Raw genomic sequence first — 26,983 nt, 5'->3', positions numbered from 1 at the left:
TTTTATTTTTATTTTACTTCGATATTTTTATCAATGATATTTAAAACTCTAGATATTTTATATTGATTTTGTAGCTACAATCTACAGGCAGTTTAACCTTTTATTGTTATATAAGAACAAAACTACGGCAGATGATTTTGTTTTGAAAAAAATTATTTTAGATTTATCAACATTATTATCTAAAATCCTTATTCTTTGTAAGGTGTAACCGCCATGACAATTAGAGGGAGTTTTTCAAGTTGAAGTTAAAAACTAAATAACATGAGGATGAACACTTACCACAAATAACTAATGATATAACTAGTGTGATCCTTGAAGTGAACGACCAGAGTATCAATTTAAGAACCTCTTCCAAATCTAAGAAGTATTGTGTCAACCAATATGTACCTACACAATGTATATACAATGTATTTTAGTAAATAATGGAATAACCAGTATGTTGCCACCATTCAATTGAGATAGTCATCAGGGAAGTAAGGTAGTGAGGCAAACATATGTGGTCGAATATTTGATGTTAGTACTGTACTGAACTTCTTATATCGATTTGAACTGTAGTCACACACTGGTGACATTGCCCATGATTGTTTTTTTTTTTTAAGTTGCAATTGATTGAACAGATTGCATTGCGATGTTTCAATTTCAATTGTTGCGAAGACACATATAAACATTTTCTTTTGTAGGGGTCCCAATAGTACAAATTAGCTTTCTTAGATACGAAGTAAATTTTAGTAGTTCGATAACTCTTGGATGTTCAGTCGTTTCAAACCCTGCCCTCCTACAAGTTTACTGGAGGAAGACTTTAGGTGGAACAACATCAAATATCGACGTCACCAATAGTGGTGGGAAATATTCTGGTTCCACGCTTCTCATTCCATCTCTAACTATCAACAATGCTGCATTAAGTGATGAAGCAAACTACACATGTTATGCTACAAACAGTGTGGGAACTGGACAGAGTGCAACTACCTCATTAGATGTTGTCGGTAGTAAGTATTACATATTGCTCTTTTTCTAATCCGCTTTCAACATGAATAAATAAAGGCCACAGTGGTATACCACTGTTCGAAATTCATACATCAACTGAAAAAAAAATCCGGGTTACAAACTAAAACTGAAGAAAACACATCAAATATAAGAAGAGAAATACGACACAACAGAAACAATATATTCAAATAAAACACACACAGAAACGAACTATAATATAAAATTGGCAATTTTGCTCACTTGGTACAGGACATTTGAAGAAAAAATGGTGGTTTAAACCTGGGTTTGTGGCATGCCAAACCTCCCGTTTTTATCGCAATGTTAAATATAAAATTAATTTTTATTAACAACATTACATGACAGGACTACGTTACAAATACATGGGAGAACACATAAGACAGAGAGAGAAACACACTAATAATAGCAAACAAAAGGTACCAGTATAAACTTGTAAACGCCAGGCGTGCGTTTCGTCCATACAAGACTCACCAGTGACGCTCAGATGAAAAAAGTTCGACAGCCAAAACAAGTACAAAGTTGAAGAGCACTGAGGACCAAAAGTTCCAAACAGTTGTGACCAATACAAACGAGTTACTGAAAGAACTAATCAAAACCATCGATGAATATCTAACACCCGTAGACATCATTCGATCTCATAGAATTGGTTAACCACGCACAAGGGAAGGCAATGAAGACGGCCGAGTTAACAACAAGTTTCAGCCTCCTAGACAATTAATTGTCAAGATGACTATATAAGGATTTACATGATAAAAACGAAGTGGTGACTACAATGTAACTACAGAATAAAAATGAATCCATGACATAAAACAACCTATACCAGTACAAACAATACACATTCGAGTTAGCGAAAGCCATCAGCGCACAAAGTGACGTCACATTAGAATTTCTAAAAAGATTTCCCAAAATTAAGATAGAATTAGAATAGAATTCAAGATTAGATTTGTAAGGCTGTAACATTTATTAATAACAATGAAAATTACAATACTATAATGTTATTAACTTGCTGTTTCTGTATAATCATTTATTAAAAGTGTTAAATATAACTATCTGTTATAGATTCAAGGTTCGCTGTATTGGCCTCGAGACCCTATACAGCTGACCGCAAATCTATACCAGTGGCAATTCAGAATCAACCAGTTCATAACCCTTTTATTAAATGATTATCAGAAAATTGAAAAACCGGATGTGAACGTCCCGTATTAGATCTCGAGCCAATACGACTTTATTCCCGCTTTTTTTCTGTATTGGCCCTGGTTTTTTTCCATTTTAAAACTTTAAGACGTTTCAAAACATTGAACATTATTTAACCTGTTTTAGGTTTAATTTAAAAAAAATATTATTCAAACGTTTTTATGCATAAAGATATTTCCAAAGTTCAGTAATGGCGTAAGAAAATTGAAAACCGCAAGTGAACGTCCTGTTTTAGCCCTAGGACCAATACGGCTGTTTTCCAGCTTTTTTTCTGTATTGGCCCTGTTCCTGTTTACAAAAGTATGATTTTTTTTCGAAATACTAAGGATTTTCTAATCCCAGGCATAAATTACCTCAGCCATACTTGTCACAACATTTTGGAATTTTGGATCCTCAATGCTCTTCAAATTTGTAATTGTTTGGCTTTATTACATATTTGATCAGATTTGTAAGATTTAAACATGTGTTACTATGTTTTGACAATTAGAGTTTATGAGTACATGTACACATATAATAACTATGTTGCATTTTACAACTATTCAAATGCCTGGTATTTTTAATTATAAGAAATTTGATGGAAAATGTATAACATGCAGATGTCACTACACAAAGCCAGTCATGCACACATTCGTATATAAATAAATGGAACTTCTGCATATCAGTCAATGATATTTATTGCGAGGACACTGCATCGTTACGAGAAGTAATACCAGTACATAATAAATAACTTAAATACCTGCAATACAAGTGCAGTTAAAAACTAGACCATTATTGAAAAATGGAAACATTAAATGTAAGTTAATATTAATATTTCGAAAAACAGATGTTTTTATCAACATGATTATAATGATGTAGAATGAATCATATCAATCTATTCTGATTTGATTAAATCAATCTCCAAAACTCCGAAATACATGTTTTTAAATTAAGAAAATTCAAAAATTACATTAGTTAACTTTTAACAAATGAGACTGCATATACATGCTTGTAAACAGAATAGTAATGTTTGATATGAACTGGTAAAATTTCTGACATTGCTATAAGGTTTGCTTTAACAAGAGTGACTTCGTAGAAATACATTCCCAATAAAGAGGAATGACCTATTTGAACTGATGTTATTTCTAAATTTGACGACGTTTGAGAAATTAGAATAGATGCTGCGTATTCATACATCCAAAATATATAGCACTGATAGACATGTACTGGTACAATTTTTAAAGTTCAAGCTTTGATGATAGTTGCGTAACTAAAACGTGCGATTCAAACTGGTATAATTCTAGATTTTCAGTTAGAAATTACCACAGAAACGATCGATGTAGCAATAAAACCTAAAGATAAACATTGCACGATCTAAACTACACATTTTCATTGGTTTTATTAGTTGAACGTCTCTAATTTTTTTTATTATTATTATTATTATAACACCGTTTTGAACGTACTCCAATGAAACTGATATTTTTTTTTAGACTTTCTTACTGTTTCCGTTCCACAGTCATCCTACAGTGTTTTGATTGGTCAACAGGTAACCATACTTTGCATTGTTACTGGAACTCCTACTCAGACTAGCGTGTTTTGGAGAAAGGTGGTCAATGGTGTCCAAACTAACGTAGATATAAATGGTAACAGTAGATATTCTGGAGGTACCACCTCAAGTCCATCATTGACCATAACCAACACTCAGAGATCAGATGAGGGAATATACTTGTGCTATGCTACAAACATTGTTGGTACATCAAACGGTCAAAATACGTTCTTAGACGTTACGGGGGGTAAGTTTGACAGTCAACTGAAATTCGATATTTGTTAACTGGTTTATCAACCAGTCATTTCTACAGAAACTTATTTCCAGAATCCTTTGATACACAATATGATGGAATATGAGATATTTTGCATGTTATTATAAAATTTATATTTTTGATTACTTTTTGAGAATCCCAACTGAGTAGGGCTTTTCACATTTTTACCCCTCCCAAAAAATGTATGGTTAATACATACGTTAGCCTAATATAGAAATATCTCACCTTTCACAAAAGCTTTACCAAAACTACTACTGAATCCGCACCTTTGACCGAAACTAAGCTTTTCGTGGTTTGGTCTGCTTCTTTTTTACTTTAGGCAATAATTCATTATAGGCATACATGTGTTTACCTGACCAGTGTGTCATTTTCTTTGATCATGTCAAATTTATGTGACATTCTTAATTTTATGACAATCAACATAACATCAAAGGTCAGTACAGCAGTCGAGTCATTTTTTGCGTGTGCAGACAAAATCTAGATACATATTTATAGGTCTCATGTGTTCAAATGCAACCAAGTCGTTGTTTTCCTCTCCCCTTCCAATTCATGCTTCTTTTTTTTTCTAAAGAATATCGTAAATATATGAAACTGGATTATGTGCACAAAACTTCTATACGAGGTCTCCTTCTGGTATCGAACATTAAAGTAGTCACTAGACTACTGCAATCACCATACAATACATTAAAAGATAGTTTTCCTATTGTTAAAAACCGAAGAGTTCCTTCACAAATATTTTTTAAGGTTTTTTTTTCACACAACTTCTCTCAAACTGTATGTCTTTTGATGTTATAAGCATGTTGTATACATCAAACAAATGTTTGCATCTACCCACCACAGTTTTAAGGGATGGGGATATTATTCGCGTAAATAAATTTTCAAGTTTTGTTAACTTCATTTAAAATATCCTGGCAAATTCTTTTTAAAAATTCAACAACAACTAAAAATGTGTTCACCCATAAATATTACAAATCATATAAAGGCATGCATTATTTGTTTATATAGTAAATGCTTTAATGCATGTAAGAGTACATCTGATTATTTACTTCCTCCCGACCTTTGCTAGAAAGTGTACTATTCACTTCTTATTTCTGCAGCTCAGACGCCTTATCGTATTTTCTACTACATGTACAGCTGAAATGCTTTTATTCGTACATGACGTGCTGTAAAAGCATAAAAAACCAACCTAAGTATGTTAGAATAGATCATATTATTAACTTCTTCTCGACCCTTGCAGCAACGTGTAATGTTCACTTCTTACTACTGCAGCTTAGACGCCTTACCTCATTTTCCAATATAACTGAAATGCTTCAATGGCGTGCTATAACGTGCATATAAAATCAACCTAACAATGTGAAAGAAGTAGATATGAATACTTACTTCCTACAAGACCGAGTCTGGAACCCGTACTGTTACTTTTCATTTCTGTGTGCCGAACACTGCATACTTTAACTATAGTTCATAAAATTCAGCTGTCTTTTAGAGAAGTGATATCTTTGGTATTAAACAAGGATATCAGATTATTATCACAAATCACGGAGCATTTTTATGCGTAAAGAAATTTTCATCTACCCATCTCTTCAGTATTATTACAGAATGCTAATCTATTTTTAGAATCATAAAATATATTTTATATTTGTTAAATCATTATGTATTGTTATATCAAATATGAAAAGAGAGCAATACCGGATGCATCCTCGGTCAGGAAGAAGTTAATAATGCGATATATTATACTTGCATAAATTGTTGGCACATTGTAGATATGTTAATGCCTTTTTTTTCTTTATCATAACAAATCTGATGCGCAAGGTATAATAAAGAGTTGACACTACACTATATTACTTGACAATGATGCATTAGAAGTATGTATTGCAATGAGTAATTGACTTAGATCCTATGTCCTCATGTTTTGTTGGTCACCGAATTATACATTCAAATACTTCATTTAGAAACAGTTTAGAAACAAACAACTTTCCGTTTTTTTTTTCATGAGAAGGTTGTTTTCTAAATATTACAAAATTTCATTTCTAGATAACTTTTTTTTCTATATGATACGTGCAGTACAAATATGGGGTTAAACAATTACAGATATACCAACTGTTACAATACAACAGCAGAACTACAACGTCAACTTTGGTAATTCTACTGTTCTGGTTTGTTCCGTCATAGCTAATCCAACTCATACAACCGTTTACTGGCGAAAGATAAAGAATGGCGTAACCACAGATATAAATGTAGCTAACAGTAACAACAAGTATAGTGGTTCCACAGTCAATAACCCGTCTCTACAAATAAATAACGCTGATCTTAATGACGACGGACATTATATTTGCTTTGCTTCCAATAGTATTGGTACCGGACAGAGTACGTCAGCTTTCCTCGATGTCTTTGGAGGTAAATTACCAATGCATTCATGAAATAGTATATATGTCTTTGTGTTTTAGACCATTTTTTAAAATAAATCATATTTTAATTTGGAAATCAATGTACAGTATGAAGATTTTCATTTACCGACAATATTCATACATTTTTAAAATAAGTTTGGTAGTGTATATGTACAAACGGCAAATAATAGAAGAATATAATTGTTTTTACATTTTGAACCACTAGTAACTTTAATTTATATTTTTTTATTTGTCAGATATTCCCGTGGTTACTATACATTCCAACATGTATTCGGTATTGCTACGCAGTTCAGTCACAATACAATGTACAGTTTCCTCTAACCCATCCCATACCTCTGTCACGTGGCAAAGAACCGTTAACGGTGTACTCACTACAGTAACAGTTGATGGATCCAGGATGATTGGTAGCACTGTCGAAACACCATCTCTTACTATCAGTAATGCTGTATCTGGTGACGAAGGAAATTATATCTGTACTGCAACAAATGTTGTTGGAACCGGAACCAGTCAACAGACATTACTAGTTGTCACAGGGAGTAAGGACTTGTGTGTGTTTTGTTGTGTTGTGTATGCGTCTTTGTATGTATTTGTCATCAATGCAAATATCTGTTCTTGTTTAATCATCTTATATCATTTATATTTTTGTTTAATCAAATAAGATTATTCGAAACTCAACATATTTCTTTTTCAGACATTCCTACAGTTACTGTTGGTCAGAATCAGTACTCTAGTACCTTCGGTCAAACTGTAACAATGGTATGTACAGTACAAGCTAATCCAACAGAAACAAGTGTTTACTGGAGAAAACTGGTAAACGGGCAAATGACAAATATAGATATGAACAATATGCGGTATACAGGCTCGACTGTAGGTTCGCCATCACTAGCCATCACTGCCTTGGAGTTGTCTGATGAAGGATACTATCAATGTTATGCTCAGAATAGTGTGGGCACTGGCAGCAGTCAACAGACATTTTTAGATGTGATTGGAAGTAAGTACACAAAGTAAGATATTGTTGTGTCATGTTAACCACATATGTATTCCATTTAACACTATTAGTATTATGTACAGATTCCTAATATGTGAGTGTTATTTCCTGGAGTTTAATTGTATAAGTTAATTCCTATGTATATCTGCTCGTTTTATTTTGAAACGGGTATTTTTATGCCTCAATTACAGCAAAAGTTATCTGAGTTACCATATGGCGTTTAACGAAAGCAAACTATACAAACGATAGTCCTAGCTTTAAACCTCTTCATTTCTATACAAAAAAAAAACCACACACTCTATTTGACAAGAGTTGAACGTCTTTGTGTTTATATATTACTTAAATAATATGACAAGACTTACATTACTGTATACTGTGGATTCATTATTATTCGTTGGATCCCATTTTAAGATCCTTTATCTAAATGAAAGTATACGGGTATATATGTACATAAAGCTTTTCATATGAATAGTTATATCACTGAAACATAACACTTGAAATTTGGTATATGGTTTCATCATGATATGCACATTATGAATGGTTAAACAATGTATATATATATAAACGCCTAAAAAGTGTACATAACAACACCAATGATATAAAAAGGAACTATAAATGTAATTATTTATAAATATTTCGGATAACAGATATCCTTCGTCAGTCAGATTCTGATGTTAAATGAATCATCTTTAAGTCTTCTTAGATTAAACTTTTACTAAATCTTGAAATTTATACAATAAAAAAGGCAAACTGAACATCAGTTAAGACGCTTGCACCATTCTAAAAATTTGTTGAATATGACATAGGTTATATGACTAATTACATCAGAGAGTTCAAATATATGCTTTAAATAAAAATGATAATGTGCGATGTGAACTAGCACAATTTTAAAGCTTTAACGGTGTCGATATTATGATGTTACAAGACAGATTGCGTCAATAAGAATTCCAAATAAACAGCACTGAACGGTCTAAATTTCTAAATATTTCCGATTTGACAACTGTAGTGTAGTTACATTAGAGTCTGCGATGTTTAAAACAAACGGCCGTTAAAATATAATAAAAAATTTTGCCTAAAGTAAAATAGTTGGACGTGGCTTGGTACTTATGCATCCCTAAAAAAATTAAGCAATTTAAATTGTTATATTCAACAGAATGAGATTTATTTTAGAGATGAGTAAGGTAAAGAAATAGAAACGGAGACTGTAATAATAAGTAATATAACCCAGATGTGAAGCACTGCATGGTGTCGAACTACATCTTTTCATTTATCCCATTTGGTGCCAAAGTTGTCAATTTTCTTATCCAAAATCTTTCCCTAGTAAGTCTATCCTCCCTAGACCAAGCAAATTTGTGGTCAATGATAGTAATGGTCAGTCGATTGAGATCTGCCTTAGTGTGGCCAGGGGATCTCAAATGTCGACTGAGAGGGAGGTCTGGCTTGCATTGGTAGTCGCTACGATGACCGTTCATTCGTTTGTGAAACGGCTGTTCTGACTCGCCTACATACTGTTTACCACATTTACACTGTAGGAGATACACAACATTTGTAGTCTTGCAATTAACATTGCAAAATATGGTGTATTCTGTACCAGTGGAGTGACTGTTAAAAGTCTGGGTATCCAGTATTTGTTTGCAAGTCAGACATCGTTTGTTTCCACAACCCTTACAAGAGCCCACTGACGAAGAGCCTGCTTGAGAGAATAACTCAGCTCTAACCAGCAAGTCTGTAAGGCTTTTGGGCCTGCGGAAAGCCAGTACAGTTGGCTCGGGAAAGATCTTGGATAGTTTAGGATGTTTTTCGATATCTTTCCAATTTTCGCGGATAAGGTGAGACAAGTTGTCAAATTTTGAATGGTAAGTCAACACAAAAGGCACCCTCCTGTTGACCTTTTTGACTTTACATTGTAAAAGTTCATCTCGGCTGATGTTGCTAGCACGAGAAAAACCTTTATCAATGTCTTTCCTTTTGTAGCCTCGATGTTTTAGATGACCGCGAAGTTCTTGTAGTCATTTTTTGGCAACATCGTTGGTGGAGCAAATCCTTTTTATTCGTATGGCCTGGCTGTAGGGAATGCTCTTGGTGCAATGTTTAGGGTGACTAAACATTGCACCAAGATATATATATATATGCATCTGAGACAGAATAAAATAAAACACTAGAATACATTTAGATGCATGCATAGGGTCACTAACTCGAATCATGTTAAAAAATAAATATGAACTAATATATCAGGGATACTTAGTGCAATGCTGTACACTAAGTAAATTATTAACAGCAATAGAGTGCAATACAATATATTATCCACGTTAAAAAAAAAATGAAATAAAAGTAGCTTAAACATATATCAAAAATATAATAAAAAAAAAACCGGAGGAAATAATAAGGCATGCCAATGGGTGAGATGACAAGGAACACGTCGTTTATCAGCGATCCTACTTTTCAAAGAATATATATATATTCAATTTAAAATTATGTTATATTCTCATCAGATATACCTGTTGTTACAACGCCTACAACATCTTATACAATAACTATTGGTGATTCTGTTACGTTCACATGTAACGTGACAGCTAACCCACAACACAGCAGCGTATACTGGCAGTACATATCTAGTGGTTCATCTACAAGTGTGAACATTGATGGAAGGTTTAGCGGATCATCCACCAGCTCCCCATCCCTGACAATATCAAATGCACAGTTATCAGATCAGGGCACATATGTTTGCTATGCTACAAACAGCGTTGGAACAGGACAAAGTACTGAAGTTGTAATGGTTGTTACTGGCAGTATGTATAATATTATTCAACATTATCGTTTTTTAATTGCTTACGTCCATAAAAAATGAGTGACATTCACGCCTAAAAATAGTTCGAATGCATCTTTCTAGAAACGTTTTTTTTTCTCTCTATATATATAATGAAAAGGACTTAATGTGTAGTATATAGTAACGATTTTTTAAGCGTTAAAAGGTCAAGAGGATCTAATAGACAACAATGTTAGAAAATAATCAAAGTTCGATTTTCATCATTTGAATTATCAACACTTAAGCACAATTTGAAAATCATCGTACGAATTTTGTAGTTTGATAGAGCTTTCAGTTGACGACTTCTACAGCTTTACGACAGACTATTTCTCAAATCCAAAGAAGTGGTGCTGCGGACTGAAATTAAATAATTAAAAGTGTTTGATATAATTTATAACAGAGAATGACTGAATTAAAAAAAATTAGATCTTGTAACTTCTTAAGAGTTATCCGCATATGGTTAATGTTACTTGACGAGTATACAGTTTCACAGTATTCCTGTAATCCCTATTTCACAAAGATTAATTATTTTATTATGCGTTATGCACCATATAGAAATAAACAAAATGAAGAAAGATAGATATCTAAAATTGCATTTGCCCCAATATCTTCTACAATGTAGCTTGCATTTTCCTGTAATATATACAAAGAAAAAGTACAATATCAATATTGATTTATTTATTCCAGATGTTCCTAATGTAAGCTTCACTCAGACATCTTTTACTGGTAACTATGGAGATACAATTACGCTTGGTTGTACTGTTTCTGCTAATCCCGGTGTTACCTCGGTTTATTGGCAGAAAGTTTCAGGAAGTATAACTTCCACTGTAGACATGTCAAACTCCAGATATACTGGATCATCTGTCAGTACACCATCCCTAACCATAACTAACCTCAACAGTAACGATGATGGGAATTATATATGTCTAGCAGCTAATTCTATAGGAACTGGTCAGAGTATACAAGGACCTTTAACGGTTATTGGAGGTGAGTATATATTCAAATAAAAATTCATCAATTCAGTTCTTGTATTTCAATATGAGCCTTTGAAACTCAAGAGAACGTTACAAAAGTCAAAATAACTTAGATGTTGGCAAATATGAAACTATACATCCCTCAATGATGGAAAACACCCATAACACTCATATATAAAGGACCTATTCGTGACAAAATATGAAACAATGTTTAAACAGAGAGACGGGACGAAAGATACAAGAGGGACAGTCCAACTCATTAATCGAAATTAAACTAGTAGTACTTACTTGAGCGTCTGGCGCAAATGCAAAATTGCAAATCTGGTATCTATGATGAGTTAATTTGTATTTTTATTCATGTGATTTTGTTTTATATTTTCTAAATTAATGTTTATTTAGACGTCCCTGTAGTTACACTACGGCAATTAACATATTCAACAAACATTGGAAATACAATTACACTAGCTTGTGTAGTATCTGCAAACCCAGCACACACTGCTGTTTACTGGACACGGCAGAACAACAATGGTAATACAGAAACTCTTAACCCTGCTTCTTCTACAAAGTATTCTGGATCAACAACACAGTCAGCCTCCCTTACTATCAACAATGTAGACACGTCTGATGAAGGCAATTATATATGTCATGCAACTAATGCTGTTGGCACAGGTCAAAGTTCACAGACGAACTTGGGTGTTATCGGAAGTAAGTATAGGTGTAGGTTGGTCCCCTCTGTAAAACATTCGGTATGCCTTCGGAATATACAAATATTGTCAAAATTTCAATAACGGTCGGGAAACAGACTTACACAGGTGTTGGTGTGGCAAAAGCATAGACTTATATCAAAGAAGTAAAGTCCAAGTCCATTATTAATATGAATATGAGCAATATGAGCAATATGACTTCACACATTTCGCATTTGAATGACTTAATCTCTTCTGAATATTTCCATTTTTCTAGACCATAGTTAATAAAACTATGTCGACGCCAAATTAAGGCAATTTTCATGTTCTGGTCCAATCACACCACGTCTATCAGAAGCTTTTCAGTTAGTTCGACAGAGATATGTACAACGTATGACAAGTAGTATGCATGTTAGTAGTATTAGATATAGTAGGGCAACTACATCAAGATAAGCAAATATTGTAGAAACTGTTTAAAATGTGTAAACTCTATGTGTGTTTGTTTTAGATGCACCTACATCCATTGCCATTATTCCCAGTCCAATAACTGTAAATGAAGGCCAGACTGTAACAGCTATATGTACGACTCAAGGCAGTCCAACGATAACATATACCTGGTTTAAGGACAATACCAATTCACAGTTGTCCACAGGTTCTATTCTTCAGATCACATCCTCGACACGGACAGATGCTGGAACGTACCTATGTAGGGCTTCCAACGCCTATGGTAATGCTGACGCAGCGGTAACTTTAGATGTTCAGTGTAAGTATCGTCTCATTCGTTTGTTTACTTATCAAAAACAAATATCTAAACAACTGTCATTTTGGTAATTGAACAATTATATTGTTGATACGAGTATATAATATTAGTAAGTGCTGGTTTGTTAAAATATATTTTCTCTTTGTTAAATGGCATTGTAAACGATTAAACGTTAATCCATTTACGTTTATCCTAATATTAGTTGAATAAGAAAGGTGACAGATACCAGAGGGACAGTCAAACTCAGAAACACTTTGAAATAACTGGCTTATCATTTAAGTTGCTGTAGAGAAATTTATCAAAATTTCAAAATATAGAAACAATATCATATACAAATCCCCAATTATTCATGTTTTTATTTGATATGCCATGCAGCCGTTTTCTTCATAAAAGAAACTTTAAATTCATCAAAATCAAGACAAAATTAGAATCAAATTTTAACAAGATTCTTTTTATAACTGAATTATTAAACATATTTATCCTCACAACAACCATAGTTGTACTATATTTCGAATAAACGAAACTAGCCTAGGATTTTTGTGCCGGCTAATAAGGCTGCTAATTATATCATTATTGTTTTACGTCCATTTTACATTGAGGTTCTGCAAAAGGGATTCACTAATTGAACAACTTCCATACTGTCTCCATTTTTCTGAAGATGACACAGTCATGTAACAAACAAAAATTATGTACTTGCTTCGGAAGTGACATAAAACACTTGAAAATATACATTAAACACTTTGAAAATAGTGAAATAGTAACTTTTGGAGTTGCAAAAATTTGATGGAAGTACTTAATAAATTGCCGTCTTATATTGATTTTTTGAATTTGTTCAAAGTTTTGATTGTCTATCATATGTAATACCACTGTGTCTCATTATCTCATTACAAAATACAAAATAACTCACGCACCCATATATATCTTTTGCACGAAGCTTAATACTACAATTTATGACATTTCATTTTCTATTGTAAACATCCATTTTTAATGGTGAAGTTCCTTTGTCGCCATTTTTAAGTGTTAATATATCTCAACTAGTTTGATTCTTGTTTGAGTATATATGTAACAACGTTTTTTTTATGATTTTTGAAATCAATTTTATCATTGGCACAAGGACATCGTCATTTTTTGCTGCTTGACTACTACAGTACGATACACATTTTTGTTACACACTGCTTAAAACTGGAGGGGTCTTTACTCTCTTGTTTCTTTCCTCTGTTAGAATGATACCTTTATGTCTGAAATTGTATAATTTATCCTACGAATACATCATTGTATTCCTATAATCGTTTTATTTTAAAGTATTCAAGCGTCACGGCAAAATTTAGAAAAGGAAGTAACCTAAACGCAAAATTTGTAATTTTAGGATTGTCTGTAATAAAGCATTTTTGAAGTTTATACACAGCAAAACATAATCGTTTGCATTATCTAAAAAGCCATCAATAGGTGTTACAAGTCGTCCATTCAAATATAGTCTTTGCACATAAATTACGACATGGGCTGTTATTATATAAACTGAATTCACGGGAAACGGTCTGATACATAATATCTTTGTTTTCCTGATTTTCTTCTCCATTGAACTTGTAACCTCATGCTAAAATCTGGTAGAACAACAATTAAAACAAAATATATTTGGATAACATTATGTATTATTAGATATAAGAATATTTGGTATGAGCGACAATGATACAACCCTCCATCCAAGTTACAATTTGTAAAAGAAAAACTATTATAGGTTAAAGTAATTAGACCTTCAACACGGAGCCTTGGCTCATACTAAACAGCAAGCTATGAAGGCACCCAACAAAATGCATACTAGTAAATAAGGTTGTTTGTTTTCTTGTTTGAATTGTTTTAAATTGTCATAAAGGGGCCTTTTATAGCTGACTATACGGTATGGGCTTTGTTGAAGGCCGTACGGTGACCTATAGTTGTTAATTCTGTGTCATGTTGATCTTTTGTGGACAGTTGTCTCATTGGCAATCATATCTCATCTTTTGTTTTTAGAGTAAAGGTATATTTATTTAATTTAGAAATTTGTCCAAAATAACAACAACTTAACTTATTGAAAGTTTATTGATTTGTTCGCATATGTGTCATATCTAACTACAACACATTCTTCTCAAGGATTTGAAGGACAAGCTGTTAATATGTACGTTTGTGTCCACAGATGTACCAGATTTTACTACCCCACAACCGTCTCAAGCATTTCAAGAACAGACTGTTACGATACGGTGTTCCTACATTTTTAATATGTACTTTTGTCTCCACAGATGTGCCAGATGTAACTACTACACAGCCGGCTCAAATAGTTGAAGAACAGACTGTTACAATACAATATTCCTACGTTTTTAAAATGTACATTTGTCTCTACAGATTTGCCAGATGTTACTACTACACAACCGTCTCAAGCATTTCAAGAACAGACTGTTACGATACAGTGTTCCTACGTTTTTAATATGTACCATTGTCTCCACAGATGTGCCAGTTGTAACTATCACACAGCCGTCTCAAAGATTTGAAGGACAGGCTGTTACAATACAGTGTTCCTATGTTTCGAATCCTGCAGCTACTAATATTATATGGAGTAAAGAAAACCAAGGTATTACAGTTGATGGTGACAAATACGTCGGCGGCAGCTTGTCCAATCCTAGCCTTACAATTACTGATCTGGCTGCTTCTGACGAGGGTTCATACAGATGTTCAGTTGTGAACTCCGTTGGACAAGAATTTTCATCATCCGTCACTCTTTCCGTTGATGCATCAAGTAAGTATCTGTTTTTTGAATTAGGATCAAATATTACTAGATATTTTAAATTTGTATTTATATATTTTAAATGTTCTTGGGAAAGTCTTAAAAAGTGTGGACATGATATTAGATTGTATTAAGTATTCTACCTTTGTTTTGGTACATTCTCGACTGTCTGAACAGGGATTACGTTTGTCTCGTCACATTCCAGATATTAGATTGTATTAAGTATTTTACCTTTGTTTTGGTACATTCTCGACTGTCTGAACAGGGATTACGTTTGTCTCGTCACATTCCAGATATTAGATTGTATTAAGTATTCTACCTTTGTTTTGGTTCATTCTCGACTGTCTGAACAGGGATTACGTTTGTCTCCTCACATTCCCGATATTAGATTGTATTAAGTATTCTACCTTTGTTTTGGTACATTCTAGACTGTCTGAACGGGGATTACGTTTGTCTCGTCACATTCCCGATATTCAAGTATGTAGGTTTGTCTCAACACATCCCCGACAGACTTAAATGCGCCTACATATGTCGAAACGTTCAAATAGTTGCCCTCAACTTATCACGATATAATTTCTGTATCCTTGTATATCTTGTATACATTGTTAAGTTAGTATCCAGTTAATTAATACTTGTGTTGTATATGTGTGTGTGTGTATGTGTGTGTGTGTGTGTGTCAGCTTTAAGTTTTGTTCATTTTTATGATATTTCAGATTATTTGTATATCTGAAACATAAAAGTTTCACATATACTTTCACTCTTGTAGTTTCGGGACCTGCTGCATCATCGAGTGACTCGTCGACATTATCTACTGGAGAAATAGTCGCAATCGTCTTATCCATTCTTATTTTGCTACTGTTATCCATTGTTTTATGCTGTTGTTGCAAAGGTTAAGTTTTGTATATGAACAATTACACTCACTTGATTTAAATTTAAACCATATATCATAGAGCGTGCATTGACGTAGCCATTTATACGGAAGTATTTATTTCAGTCTAGTCGAAGCATACACTTGTTATTGCTGCTCGTTTGAACTATGAACATGTAAACTGGAACATTGTAAATGAGGACTGATCGGTTTGATTTATTGCTATTTTTTTCTGCTACCTTGTTAAAAATGCAAGTCTGCATTCGGAGTCGTACAGAAAAAGTTAGATACATAAATAAATATGATTGTACAAACAAAACGATATCACAATAGACCATGTGAGTTAAGGATCAAACAGTTGATTGAAACACGAATCTAATAAATTCAGTATTCATAGATTTCCTATATTGATAACTATATGGCGCCACTATTTAGAAATCTTTAAACTGCTATATGATTCTTTCCCACAATATATGTTGTCATAGACATGTTAAATAGTATGATAATGTCTCCCTAATGACACAACAACCAACAACTTAAAACAGACACCAAACATCTATAAGTCAAAGACAACAACAGTTGACAATAATCTTATAAATACAATATGTCGAAAACCTGTCAATAATCCCTAGTGTAGATTATATTGACAATAAAAGATAAGCCCTAATCATTATTTGCATGTATTTATTTATAAATTAAGGTTACTGTGTTCCCTTGTGTGGTAGAAAGACAGGCAAGGTTACTCCACAAGGAGATCAGAAGAGAATGGAGAAACAAATGTACTACAAAGATCCACATGAATCGGTTTTCTATCTTCATAAATTAAAAATACCAAAATTTTACGAGATTCCGTAAGTTAAGTATTATTTTTATCAAAGAATGTAACACATATCAACATTTTCTTTTTTTTTATTACTGTTTTAATAACGAAACTGGGAATAGCAAAAAAACTGCAAAATGAGCAGTAGCTCTCAGAAACGTTAGGACATCTTTCGGCTAGCAACTATGAAAACAAAAACATAGCGTATGATAGAGACTTGCTGATCACAAGGAAACTATAAAACCAAAAGTTCAAAATGGTGAAGTTGAAATCATCCTTTCGTTAATTTTACGGACACCATCACGAGTTGGTTGACCGTTAGGGAATTACCGTTTCACAGATAATATCGGATATGTTCCATTTGTCGTAGCTACAATTCCCTTCCCTTTTAAATGCGTCTTCTTGGTCTTTGGCATCAACAACGAATAGGTTTGTGAGTATGTTAGTTCATGAAGAACCACTAGCCTTAGCTATAGTCAAATGATATTTGATATGCAATTGTATTAGCATACTCATTACATTGGCACAAATTACTTCCTTGTGGTTTTTTTTTACCCTGTCCGCCCCCTCAGTCACATTGTATTGAATTTAAATTTGAAACTTTTGTTTAGTTCACATGTTTCATTTTGTGATTATGTCAGTGTATGGAAACAACTATTGCTAAGCTATTGATATTATGTATGCAGTTATATAAGCAGGGGTACTTTATTTCCTTGGTATATGATTTCAATGTATTTTTATGCATTGTCCATCGAATGAATATTTTGCATAACTTACATGCTTAATTATTGTTATTTTAAATTAATCACTTGCATTTAACTAACAAAATAACAAAAAGGCAAGACATATCTCAGTAATATAAAATTTATAAATTGTACTTTTCCGACGCGCTTTGCTTGATTTGCGCATCCTTTCTTTTCTGATATACAGTATCCATCTTACCTTTACTCGAGGTTGTTACTTGAACTCGAATCTAATATTTCAGATGAGCATAAAATTCTCAGTAAAAGAGTTGATACTTGTCGGTTTTGTTATATTTCAGGAAACAATCCGATGACTACGATATTACCAAGTACATTTTCCTTACGCCTGGAGATGATAAACAACTGTAAGTGGGATATTCCATTTCTTTCTTATGAATTTCAGTGTATTTTTACTTTCATTTGTTTATTTGTTGTTGTTTTGTTTGTATGTGTATATCATAAAACTTATTTAACTTTCTATTATAAGACTTGTTGTATTATAGTACTCATTGTGTTGTTACAGTTTGACACTAGATCGTGCCAAAGACAACACGTCTGAATCAACTACTGGAACACGTCAACAATACTATCTGCACGATGTTGAGTATACAAATGATAAGGAATTAAAGCCAAAACGACAACAAGATAGAAGAAGAAGGCATTACGAACGTTTTTACGACGAAGAATTGCGTGATAACGAAATATTTGTAGGAGATAGGAGAGAAATTATGAAAAGTTAGAGAGACCCAGGGACTCGAGATCCAGAGATTTCCTTCGTATTAAAGTCCTCAGTTGATACTGATTGCGAACAATGCAAAATAGAAACAGAGACTTGTTGTAATATGTAATATGCCTTATCACCTTTATGCTGGACTATATTGTGTCAATATTGAACTTTGGGAGGAGGAATACATTTCTTAAAACTGTAAGAGTCCAGTACGGAAGCAGGTGTGAGTGGAAACAAGTGATGGTAGGAAAACGAGTGACTCATCCTATGATTTTTTATGTATGCCCTCTGATTAACTGTTGCTACTTCATAACCTTATCAACTCTAAAATAAAAGGAAACTGTACTAGTTTAAATAACAGTGTTTTCGGGAGGGATGTACAAGTACGCAGGCAAATTTAGTTATGTGACCTTTGTCAAAATTTATAATTATTATTTCAATCATTATCAATAAATATTCATTCAAATTTGAAACATTATACCAGCTTAGATCGGTCAGTGCTGTTTTTTGTAATGCATTTTCAAGCATTTATTATTATTAACATCATAATTGTCGTCGCCTTTGAAATTTTAGAGCTGTACACGTTTATTTCCCATATTACTTTTCTATTTGAAGCATTTATTTGCAGTCTCTGTTTTAAAATCTATATAACCTACATCTTTTTTAAATGTGCATGCGTTCGGTTTTAACTGTGTTGTGTAAAGAGTAGAAAATCCAAACTGTACAACTTTCCAGATTTAAGCAGAATATGATCTATTTTACATCATTATCGTACTGATAAAGGATTTAGGCTATTCGAAATATTTAAATAGTGTTCATGTTTTTTTTTGTTATGTTTTTTTGTGATGTTGTACCTTTTTAGACTTGTTATGTATTATATTTTTTAGTGTACTGTATCATAAATATATGACCCATCGCCCGGTACGATTTAGCACTGGCTATTATTTAGTCAATTTATATGTAGAGTCTAGGTGGTCGAGTGATCTAACACGTTGGGCAAAGTGTAATGCAATTTGGTGCCACAATATCTCAGTGGGATGAGTTCGAATCCTGGCCAGTGAAAAACCAAAAACTTAACATTGTTTGGCTGTTATATAGTTGCATTATATATATATATAGTGTCTAGAATTATATGTATATATAGTGTTTAAGTTGTCAAATAGTCTAGCGCGTCGGACATAGGACAAGGCGATTTGGTGCCACGATATCTCTTACGATATCTGCATAGCGAACAAAGAAGTTATGTCGTAAAAATTCAAGAGCAGTTATAGTATAAATAAGGCAAAAGTAGTATACCGATGTTCAAAACTCATAAATCGATAGAAAAAAAACCCAAATCCGGGTCACAAACCAAACCCAAGGAAAACGCATTAAGTACAAGAGGAGAATGACGACACAACATTAAAATGTAACACACACAGAATAAAAGCAGGTCCTACTGACACAGGTCTTTTGTTTGTTTTTAAAAAACAACCTAAAGAGTTTGAACATATATACAGATTCCAACTTTTTAAATGCTGATTTAATCAAGGTTGTGAATTGTTCTTATTAATAATTAGGGCAAACTGGTATATAAGGTAAAAAAATCAAAATTTTGATCAGAGTCTCCATGAAATTTATTATACTCTTCTAACTTATTTTTGACACTTCGAAAGTAATTTGCTCCCCAATTTTCAAAGGCCTGATTTGAACAATGTTTTACCAGGTTTTGTATTCTACCAAGTGTACTAGTAGGTAGAATATATAGTTTAGTAACGGAACAATAGCAATGAGACGATATATATCTTTTCGGTAATGAGTTGTTTGCAGCTTCGAAAGCCATTACATGCTTGTAAAAGGGTACATAAATGTTTATGTTTCTTACCGAAGTGATTCGAGAAACTGGGCTATTATGGTTGTTGTTAGGAGTAAAATGATCTTTGAAATGTTGAATACGTATATCAACTATGTTCATAGGCTAATTAAAAAAAAATTAATGATTTCTTGTCAGCTTTTTCGCGTATTAATCATTTAGAGCAGACAGTAGGGAGTGAGTCGGGGATGATGTTATGACATTCCTTCCAATTAATAATTGACGGGGAACTGGGGGCATAAATGTAATCGGATTTACTGCAATTTTAATGATTATCGGTATTGTCCCTGATACTAATATATGTAGATTGTTATTATATATGTATTTCTTTGCCAATAAACACATTACAAAAAAAACATATTTGTAGACAGTTCGCTGTAATTAAACACATATTTCCATGTAGATTTGTTTGTAATTGTTACAAATAAGAGGGAGTTCAGTATTATCAAATTAGCCAGAAATTTGTTCTTTTAGATAATGATCATAACAAGAACGACAATATTTACAAAATCAAACCCTTTATTGAAATATTTATTTTAAAATCATGTTTTTTTATGATCTTCAGGGCAATCAATTTTGGGAAACAGTTTAAAAGAACATTAGGCCATTAAAATTTGCACAATTTATACTTAGAACTGTATTATAGAATTGTGTTGCATTCCCCCAAAAGTTGATGTAATTCATTAACAGGCAAAGAACAGAGCTTGGTTAATTGATAATGCATACCTTTTTTTTTTAATAAAAATTAGGTCCGATATATTTGTATTGTTATGAAATTTTCTTTTATTGCGATTTATTCTACGTCCATGATCAGGGTTCAAACCAACTGTTTTAGAAACTATATCCAAAATGGTAACAGAATCTGTTCTAGATATATTACCAATTCCGATGATCTTGTCATTAAGACCGATATGATAGACTGTTTTTAATTCTTTAATCCAAATTCATTTAATTATTTTTTATTTTTGTACAAATTTTGAATGAAATTCCCCAGGCTGCTTATTAACTATTGCTCAAGGTAGGAGTGTTAAATATTCAAAAAAGGATGATTGTGCTTTTTGATTGATGATACTTGAATGTATGGGATCTTTTAAAACGAAAAAGGTGCTCTTGTGTGCGTTTAAATAAATATTTCCAAGTTTCACCTACGTACTGAAAACCGGACCCCGGTTTGTTTCATGTGAGTAAATATATAAAACTGTAGGTTTTTCAAGTGATATCAGTTTCAACATTTAAAGGAAAATGAGCGCCCTTGTTGTTGGTGGAAAGACGGGGACATGTTAGTCATGATATTGGCATGACACTTATTGATATATGGCTTACCATGATTTTTGTTATCAAAATTGTTAGCGATTGTATTCTTTTTAGATAATCGATTTTGAAGATTGAGACGTGAAGATATCCTTTGGACGAGTTTAGTATTTTAAGTAATTTTAAATTTGGAAGTTAATCTGTAAGTTATGATTTTTCTAAATAGCAGCCCAACAATGTCAGATCTGTCAATTTGCAGAAGCAAATATTTGTTCTTCCTTGACCTTGATTCGAAATCGTGCTACTGATATATTGTGGTGCCAAATCGCCTTGTACTATGCGCGGCGTGCTAGACCACTCGACCAACTAAGCTTGACAACAATAAAGCTTTCGGTGGCCGGATATTAGCTTTCCTCGTCAGTTTTAGCTAGCTTCGTAACACAGTACACAACATGTAAGGCATGAAAAATGGAATACTAAAGATCGGCTGAATTATCGTAGAAAATCTTACAAATTAATGAAGGATGCATTCAAAGAAATCATTATATTATAAATATAAAAAAGAAGATGTAGTATGATTGCCAATGAGACAACTATCCACTAGAGACCAAAATGACACAGACATTAACAACTATAGGTCACCGTACGGCCTTCAACAATGAGCAAAGCCCATACCGCATAGTCAGCTATAAAAGGCCCCGAGATGAGAAACGAAAACTATTCAAACGAGAAAACTAACGGCCTAATTTATATCCAAAAAAAATGAACGAAAACCAAAAATGTAACAAAGGACAACCACTAATTTTCAGGCTCCTGACTTGGGACAGGCACATACATAAATAATGTGGCGGGGTTAAACATGTTAGCAGGATCCCCCTAACCTGGGACAGTGGTATAACAGTACAACATACGAACGAACTCTACAATCAATTGAAAAGGCCTAACACATCAGATGGACAAAAAAAAAACAAGTGTACGTGGCCGGGTACTTGTACACCCCGGCAACAAAAAGACACTAGGAACAGGTTTGAGAGTACTCGAAGTTATATGACAACTAGGTCAAAGCCACGAACATCTAATAAAAAAATTATGTATCTTAGACTAAACTATTATAATTACGTCTGAAGCAGTAAAAACTCTACCACGGATAAATATGTATGATCTATCCATTATTCGCTCATTTCATCATGATAGTATTTCTCATATTGTTGTTTACTAGAGCTTTTTTTTGGGGTGTTTTATGAATACAATAATATGTTGGTTTGTTATCGTCCGCTCTATATCTTTGTTTCTAATGTTAATGTTGTGTTATTACTAAATTCAAAGACCATTGTTTACGCAAATGTTAATATTTATTCATATAAATATGTTTAATTAAAAAAAAAACATGTCTGTATCTTATTTATTGTATAAATAGAAATAGTATTCCTGAATTATTACTACGGGAGATTGAAGTGTCTGAAATTATATTTTGGGTACAGTATACAACATGTATGTGAGATATTGTCTACTTTTACGTTTTGAATTTTTGCAGTCTAGTGCAGTGCAGTCGTTTTCGACACGAAAACGAAATCAGATTTGGGAAAAACCATATAGAGGGAAACAATGGAACAACAGAAACACTGCACTACAACAAAAACAAACACCAACATACATGAAAACGCACTGTCTGAGATCACCTGTCATTTTTCTGACTTACTACTGGACATTGTAAGACAATTGGTAGGTTGCACTTGGTATATGGCTAGCCAAACCTCCCGCTTAAATGACAATGTTTGAAATACCTCTAAGTAGCAATATTACATACAGTGAAATAATATCGATTATCTTCTTTATACGAACTGTTGCTGGTAACATCATAAACTTGTTTGTTTCTTATAATATAATTATATAATTACTTACATCATTTCATATGTCGATTTGTTATCATTAGAACGTGTAGTTAAATGTCAAACTGAGTGTACATACTCCTTGTCATTTACTCAACATACTCAAGTATATATATATATATCCATTCCGAAAATACATTTCGAAGGTTTTTATTGTGTATTTACTTCCTCAGTTACTGTCGGCGTTGGACTTTTTCTGTAATCTTAGTTAACGACCATTGGACACTTAATTTGGTTTGATTGAAAGCGAGTCTTGCCATTGAAGATAGACTTCTAAAAAGGAATTTGTAGATAGTTAGTTTATATAAATACATGCTGGTTTAAACATCGGCAATATGTAGTTATGTATTTTCCAATGCGGATTTTAGTGTATATATTACTTAAGTTTGTAAACATCTTTTTAAAATTGAAACTACATCATTTACTAATTGCTTTCTCTATTTTCGTAAAAGTGAATACAATTCATAACATAGAAGCATAATCAAATAGAAGAGGAGATTCTGGAGAAAAAATATACACTTTGAAAGACAATGATAGAACATGTGTTTGTTACTAAATCATAACAATGAATATGTAATCATGATTATCTTTTATCTATCATCTTCAGTTTATTTAAAAATCAAATAAGTGTGTTCAGTTTTTAACATTTTTACGAATGTTGTTGAAATTGAACACGTATTTAAAAAAAAAAAAAGAATTCTCCGAAGAAGAAAAATAGTCGGTCACTGAAAATATGTTATGTCAGAAATATACAAGTATAAACGATAAATTGGGGTCACCGTTGACATTTAAGAATTAGACAACCGTGATACAGTTTTAAATTTTTGTTTGGTTTAAAGTTCTTTGTAAAATCAGAACATGTTGATTTTCCTGCGCTTGTATTTCCTATCATGATTTCCTTGATAGAGAGTTGCTGCTCACAAGCAAGCTATTAAAGCATGAGTTCCAAATGATGAAGTTGCAAACATCCCTTCGTAAATTTTACGGACGCCATCACGAGTTGGATTACTATTATGGAATAACCGTTCCACAGATGATATCAGATATGTTTCTTACGTTGTAACTGCAATCCCCTTCCCTTTTCATGAATGTGACCTACCAAATCAGAATATTTACCGGATTTGTAATAACATAAGCAACACGATGGGTTCCACAAATGGAGCCGATTCTGCCTACCCTTCCGGAGCACCTGATATAACCCTTGGATTTTGGTGGGGTTCGTGTTGCTCAGTCTTTATCTATCACTGTTGGCTGCTGTTTCTTGTGTACTATTATTGTTTGTTTGTCTTTATCTGTTTTAGCCATGCTGTAGTCAGTTTATGTTTTAACTATGATTTTGATTGTCCATCTGGTATCTTTAGCCCCTCTGTTGTAATATCTCCTCTAGAACTACAAATTTAAAAAAAAAAACAGACACGATTTCCTGTGCTTCATTTTTATACTTTTTCGTATTTGACATATCAGTACCAGAATCTATGACAAACAAACGATTTTACTGTTGCAATTATCACATTCCTCCACCTTAGTGTCAAAATACCAACATCACCTACATATGAGATATATACATTAATCATGAGCTTGCAGCTGCTACTATATCCAAGTTTATAATATAAAATTTCACATCCAATTCATCAAAAAGCATATTACTTTGACTTATAACATGTAAAGCAATTCGAGCAAAATAATCAATAATCGATAATCCAAACACATCGATCATATAATTGATAAACAAGATTATGGGATCACGGTGTATTAAGCCGTAGCATTGTTGTACATCTTATTTTATTTTATTATACTGACATAACAATGAGAAAAAGATACTATCCTATATGAAACCTTGTTATTATAGATAATAACATTTACAGGGTACCTTGTCGTCAAATCTACAACACTAGGATAATTAGTAATAGCCTTAGTGCAATTTCAACTGTTTAAGTAAAAACCCACCTTTCACTTGTTCTCGTACTATAAACAATAAACAACACGTAAAACGTATTTTGTAAAACATATTCCGTACTCCATGTTCTTCCTACAACAAAATTATTTTAATTTACCTATGCTTATTATTTTCTTAAACGACATTTCAACCCGCTGCATTTGTTTGCACCTGTCCTAGGTCACGAACCTAATATTTAGGGGTTATCGTGTGTTCGTGTCGCTCATAAGTGTTTTTTATATAGATCGTAGGTTTACCTGTTTGAAGAGCAATTTATTGTTAAACTAAACTATTTTTCTATATAACCCTACAAAAACAAAGGGATAATATAGATCAATCCTTCATGATGACTGAACTACGTTGAAAACACATTTTCCAATCCATAAAAGAGGCACCGAAATAATATGCAGAATCTATTAAGACTTCCTGATTTAAATATATTCATAAACAAATGAGCTAAAGGTTGATTAAAATACAAACTAATGTTTGAAAAATGTGAATATTGCATCCAATTTGAAATTTGAATGTATTAAACTGGTATAAAGAGTTTATTGTTTAGATTGATGTGATGACATGGACACAGTAATGTTTTATTATGTATAAAATTAAATAATGTGACATGTAGAAATATCCTGTTTGGCATGTTCAAATCATTATTGTAACAAACAAGGCGAAAGAGACTTGACACATTCAAACTCGTAAGTTATACAACAATTTTTTTTTCTGAAAATACTTTTATCATATTTTAAATTTAAAGAAACTTTCTGAAAAGGCAATAAAAAGATAGCTAAACTAGAAATAGATACTGCTATTATTATGCAATAATTATATTACAAAGATCCTTTCATTGCAGAGATAGACAGTAGCGTATTAACATGTCAAAATTTTATCACGACTTTATTATAATCAAATCAACAATGAGTAACTAATTTTCAAGTCTACAAAATAATAAAAAAAAAAAGTTAAAAAAAAATCCATTAATCTCCTGTTAAGCATTAATCAACATCTCAATAGAAAATAAAACGAACAGAAATTTGCCCTTTTTGATATCCTCTTCAATAATGCATTAGGAAAGGGGACAATTTTATTACATATCCTTTTTTCCGATCTTAACAATGTGAATAAAATGTCATTGCTTAACACATTTCTAAACAATATGATGTTTTCGAGTTAATGTATAAAAACTCATATGTATGTTATGTATGCATTCCAGCCTTAAAAAAAATAATTACCACAACACTAAGGTGAAATGTGCAGTTTTTTTAGATAGATGTTTTAATTTTTGTCAGATAGCACTCCCCTTCATATATAATCTTCATGCTTATTCTAACCATCAACTTATAAAATAGTGTGTCGTTATAAATGAGACACAATCAAACAACACATCGGGGCCAAACGAGCATGGAAATTGAGCATATAGGACCAGCGTAAAATGTATTTACTTCATATTTTATATAATAACCTATGTTCCAACAATTTGGAATTGTTAAAATTTTAAAGTGAATCGAAAGAATAAGAGAAAAAATCAATACTT

The 26,983-nt window shown here is 32.6% G+C and overlaps 1 protein-coding gene across 2 annotated transcripts in view; it reads left to right on the top strand.

Annotated features, from left to right (window-relative positions):
• The window catches only part of LOC139518584 (basement membrane-specific heparan sulfate proteoglycan core protein-like), a 49,906-nt gene extending 28,465 nt beyond the window's left edge, over window positions 1-21,441 (top strand). The window contains exons 10-23 of one of the 2 annotated variants that reach the window (XM_071310065.1): window positions 681-986; window positions 3,663-3,965; window positions 6,081-6,386; window positions 6,634-6,933; window positions 7,089-7,388; window positions 9,878-10,174; window positions 10,879-11,178; window positions 11,565-11,870; window positions 12,357-12,611; window positions 15,088-15,375; window positions 16,130-16,252; window positions 16,932-17,082; window positions 18,094-18,159; window positions 18,318-21,441. In XM_071310065.1, coding sequence (XP_071166166.1) covers window positions 681-986; window positions 3,663-3,965; window positions 6,081-6,386; window positions 6,634-6,933; window positions 7,089-7,388; window positions 9,878-10,174; window positions 10,879-11,178; window positions 11,565-11,870; window positions 12,357-12,611; window positions 15,088-15,375; window positions 16,130-16,252; window positions 16,932-17,082; window positions 18,094-18,159; window positions 18,318-18,534 — 3,518 coding nt within the window. In that variant the 3' untranslated portion in view covers window positions 18,535-21,441. The other variant, XM_071310072.1, reaches the window with a different exon arrangement.
• The last annotated feature ends 5,542 nt before the right edge of the window (window positions 21,442-26,983 follow it).

This window comes from Mytilus edulis, chromosome 1 (genome assembly GCF_963676685.1).
Source record: "Mytilus edulis chromosome 1, xbMytEdul2.2, whole genome shotgun sequence".
NCBI lineage: Eukaryota > Metazoa > Mollusca > Bivalvia > Mytilida > Mytilidae > Mytilus > Mytilus edulis.
This window is presented reverse-complemented; position numbering and strand designations above follow the sequence as displayed.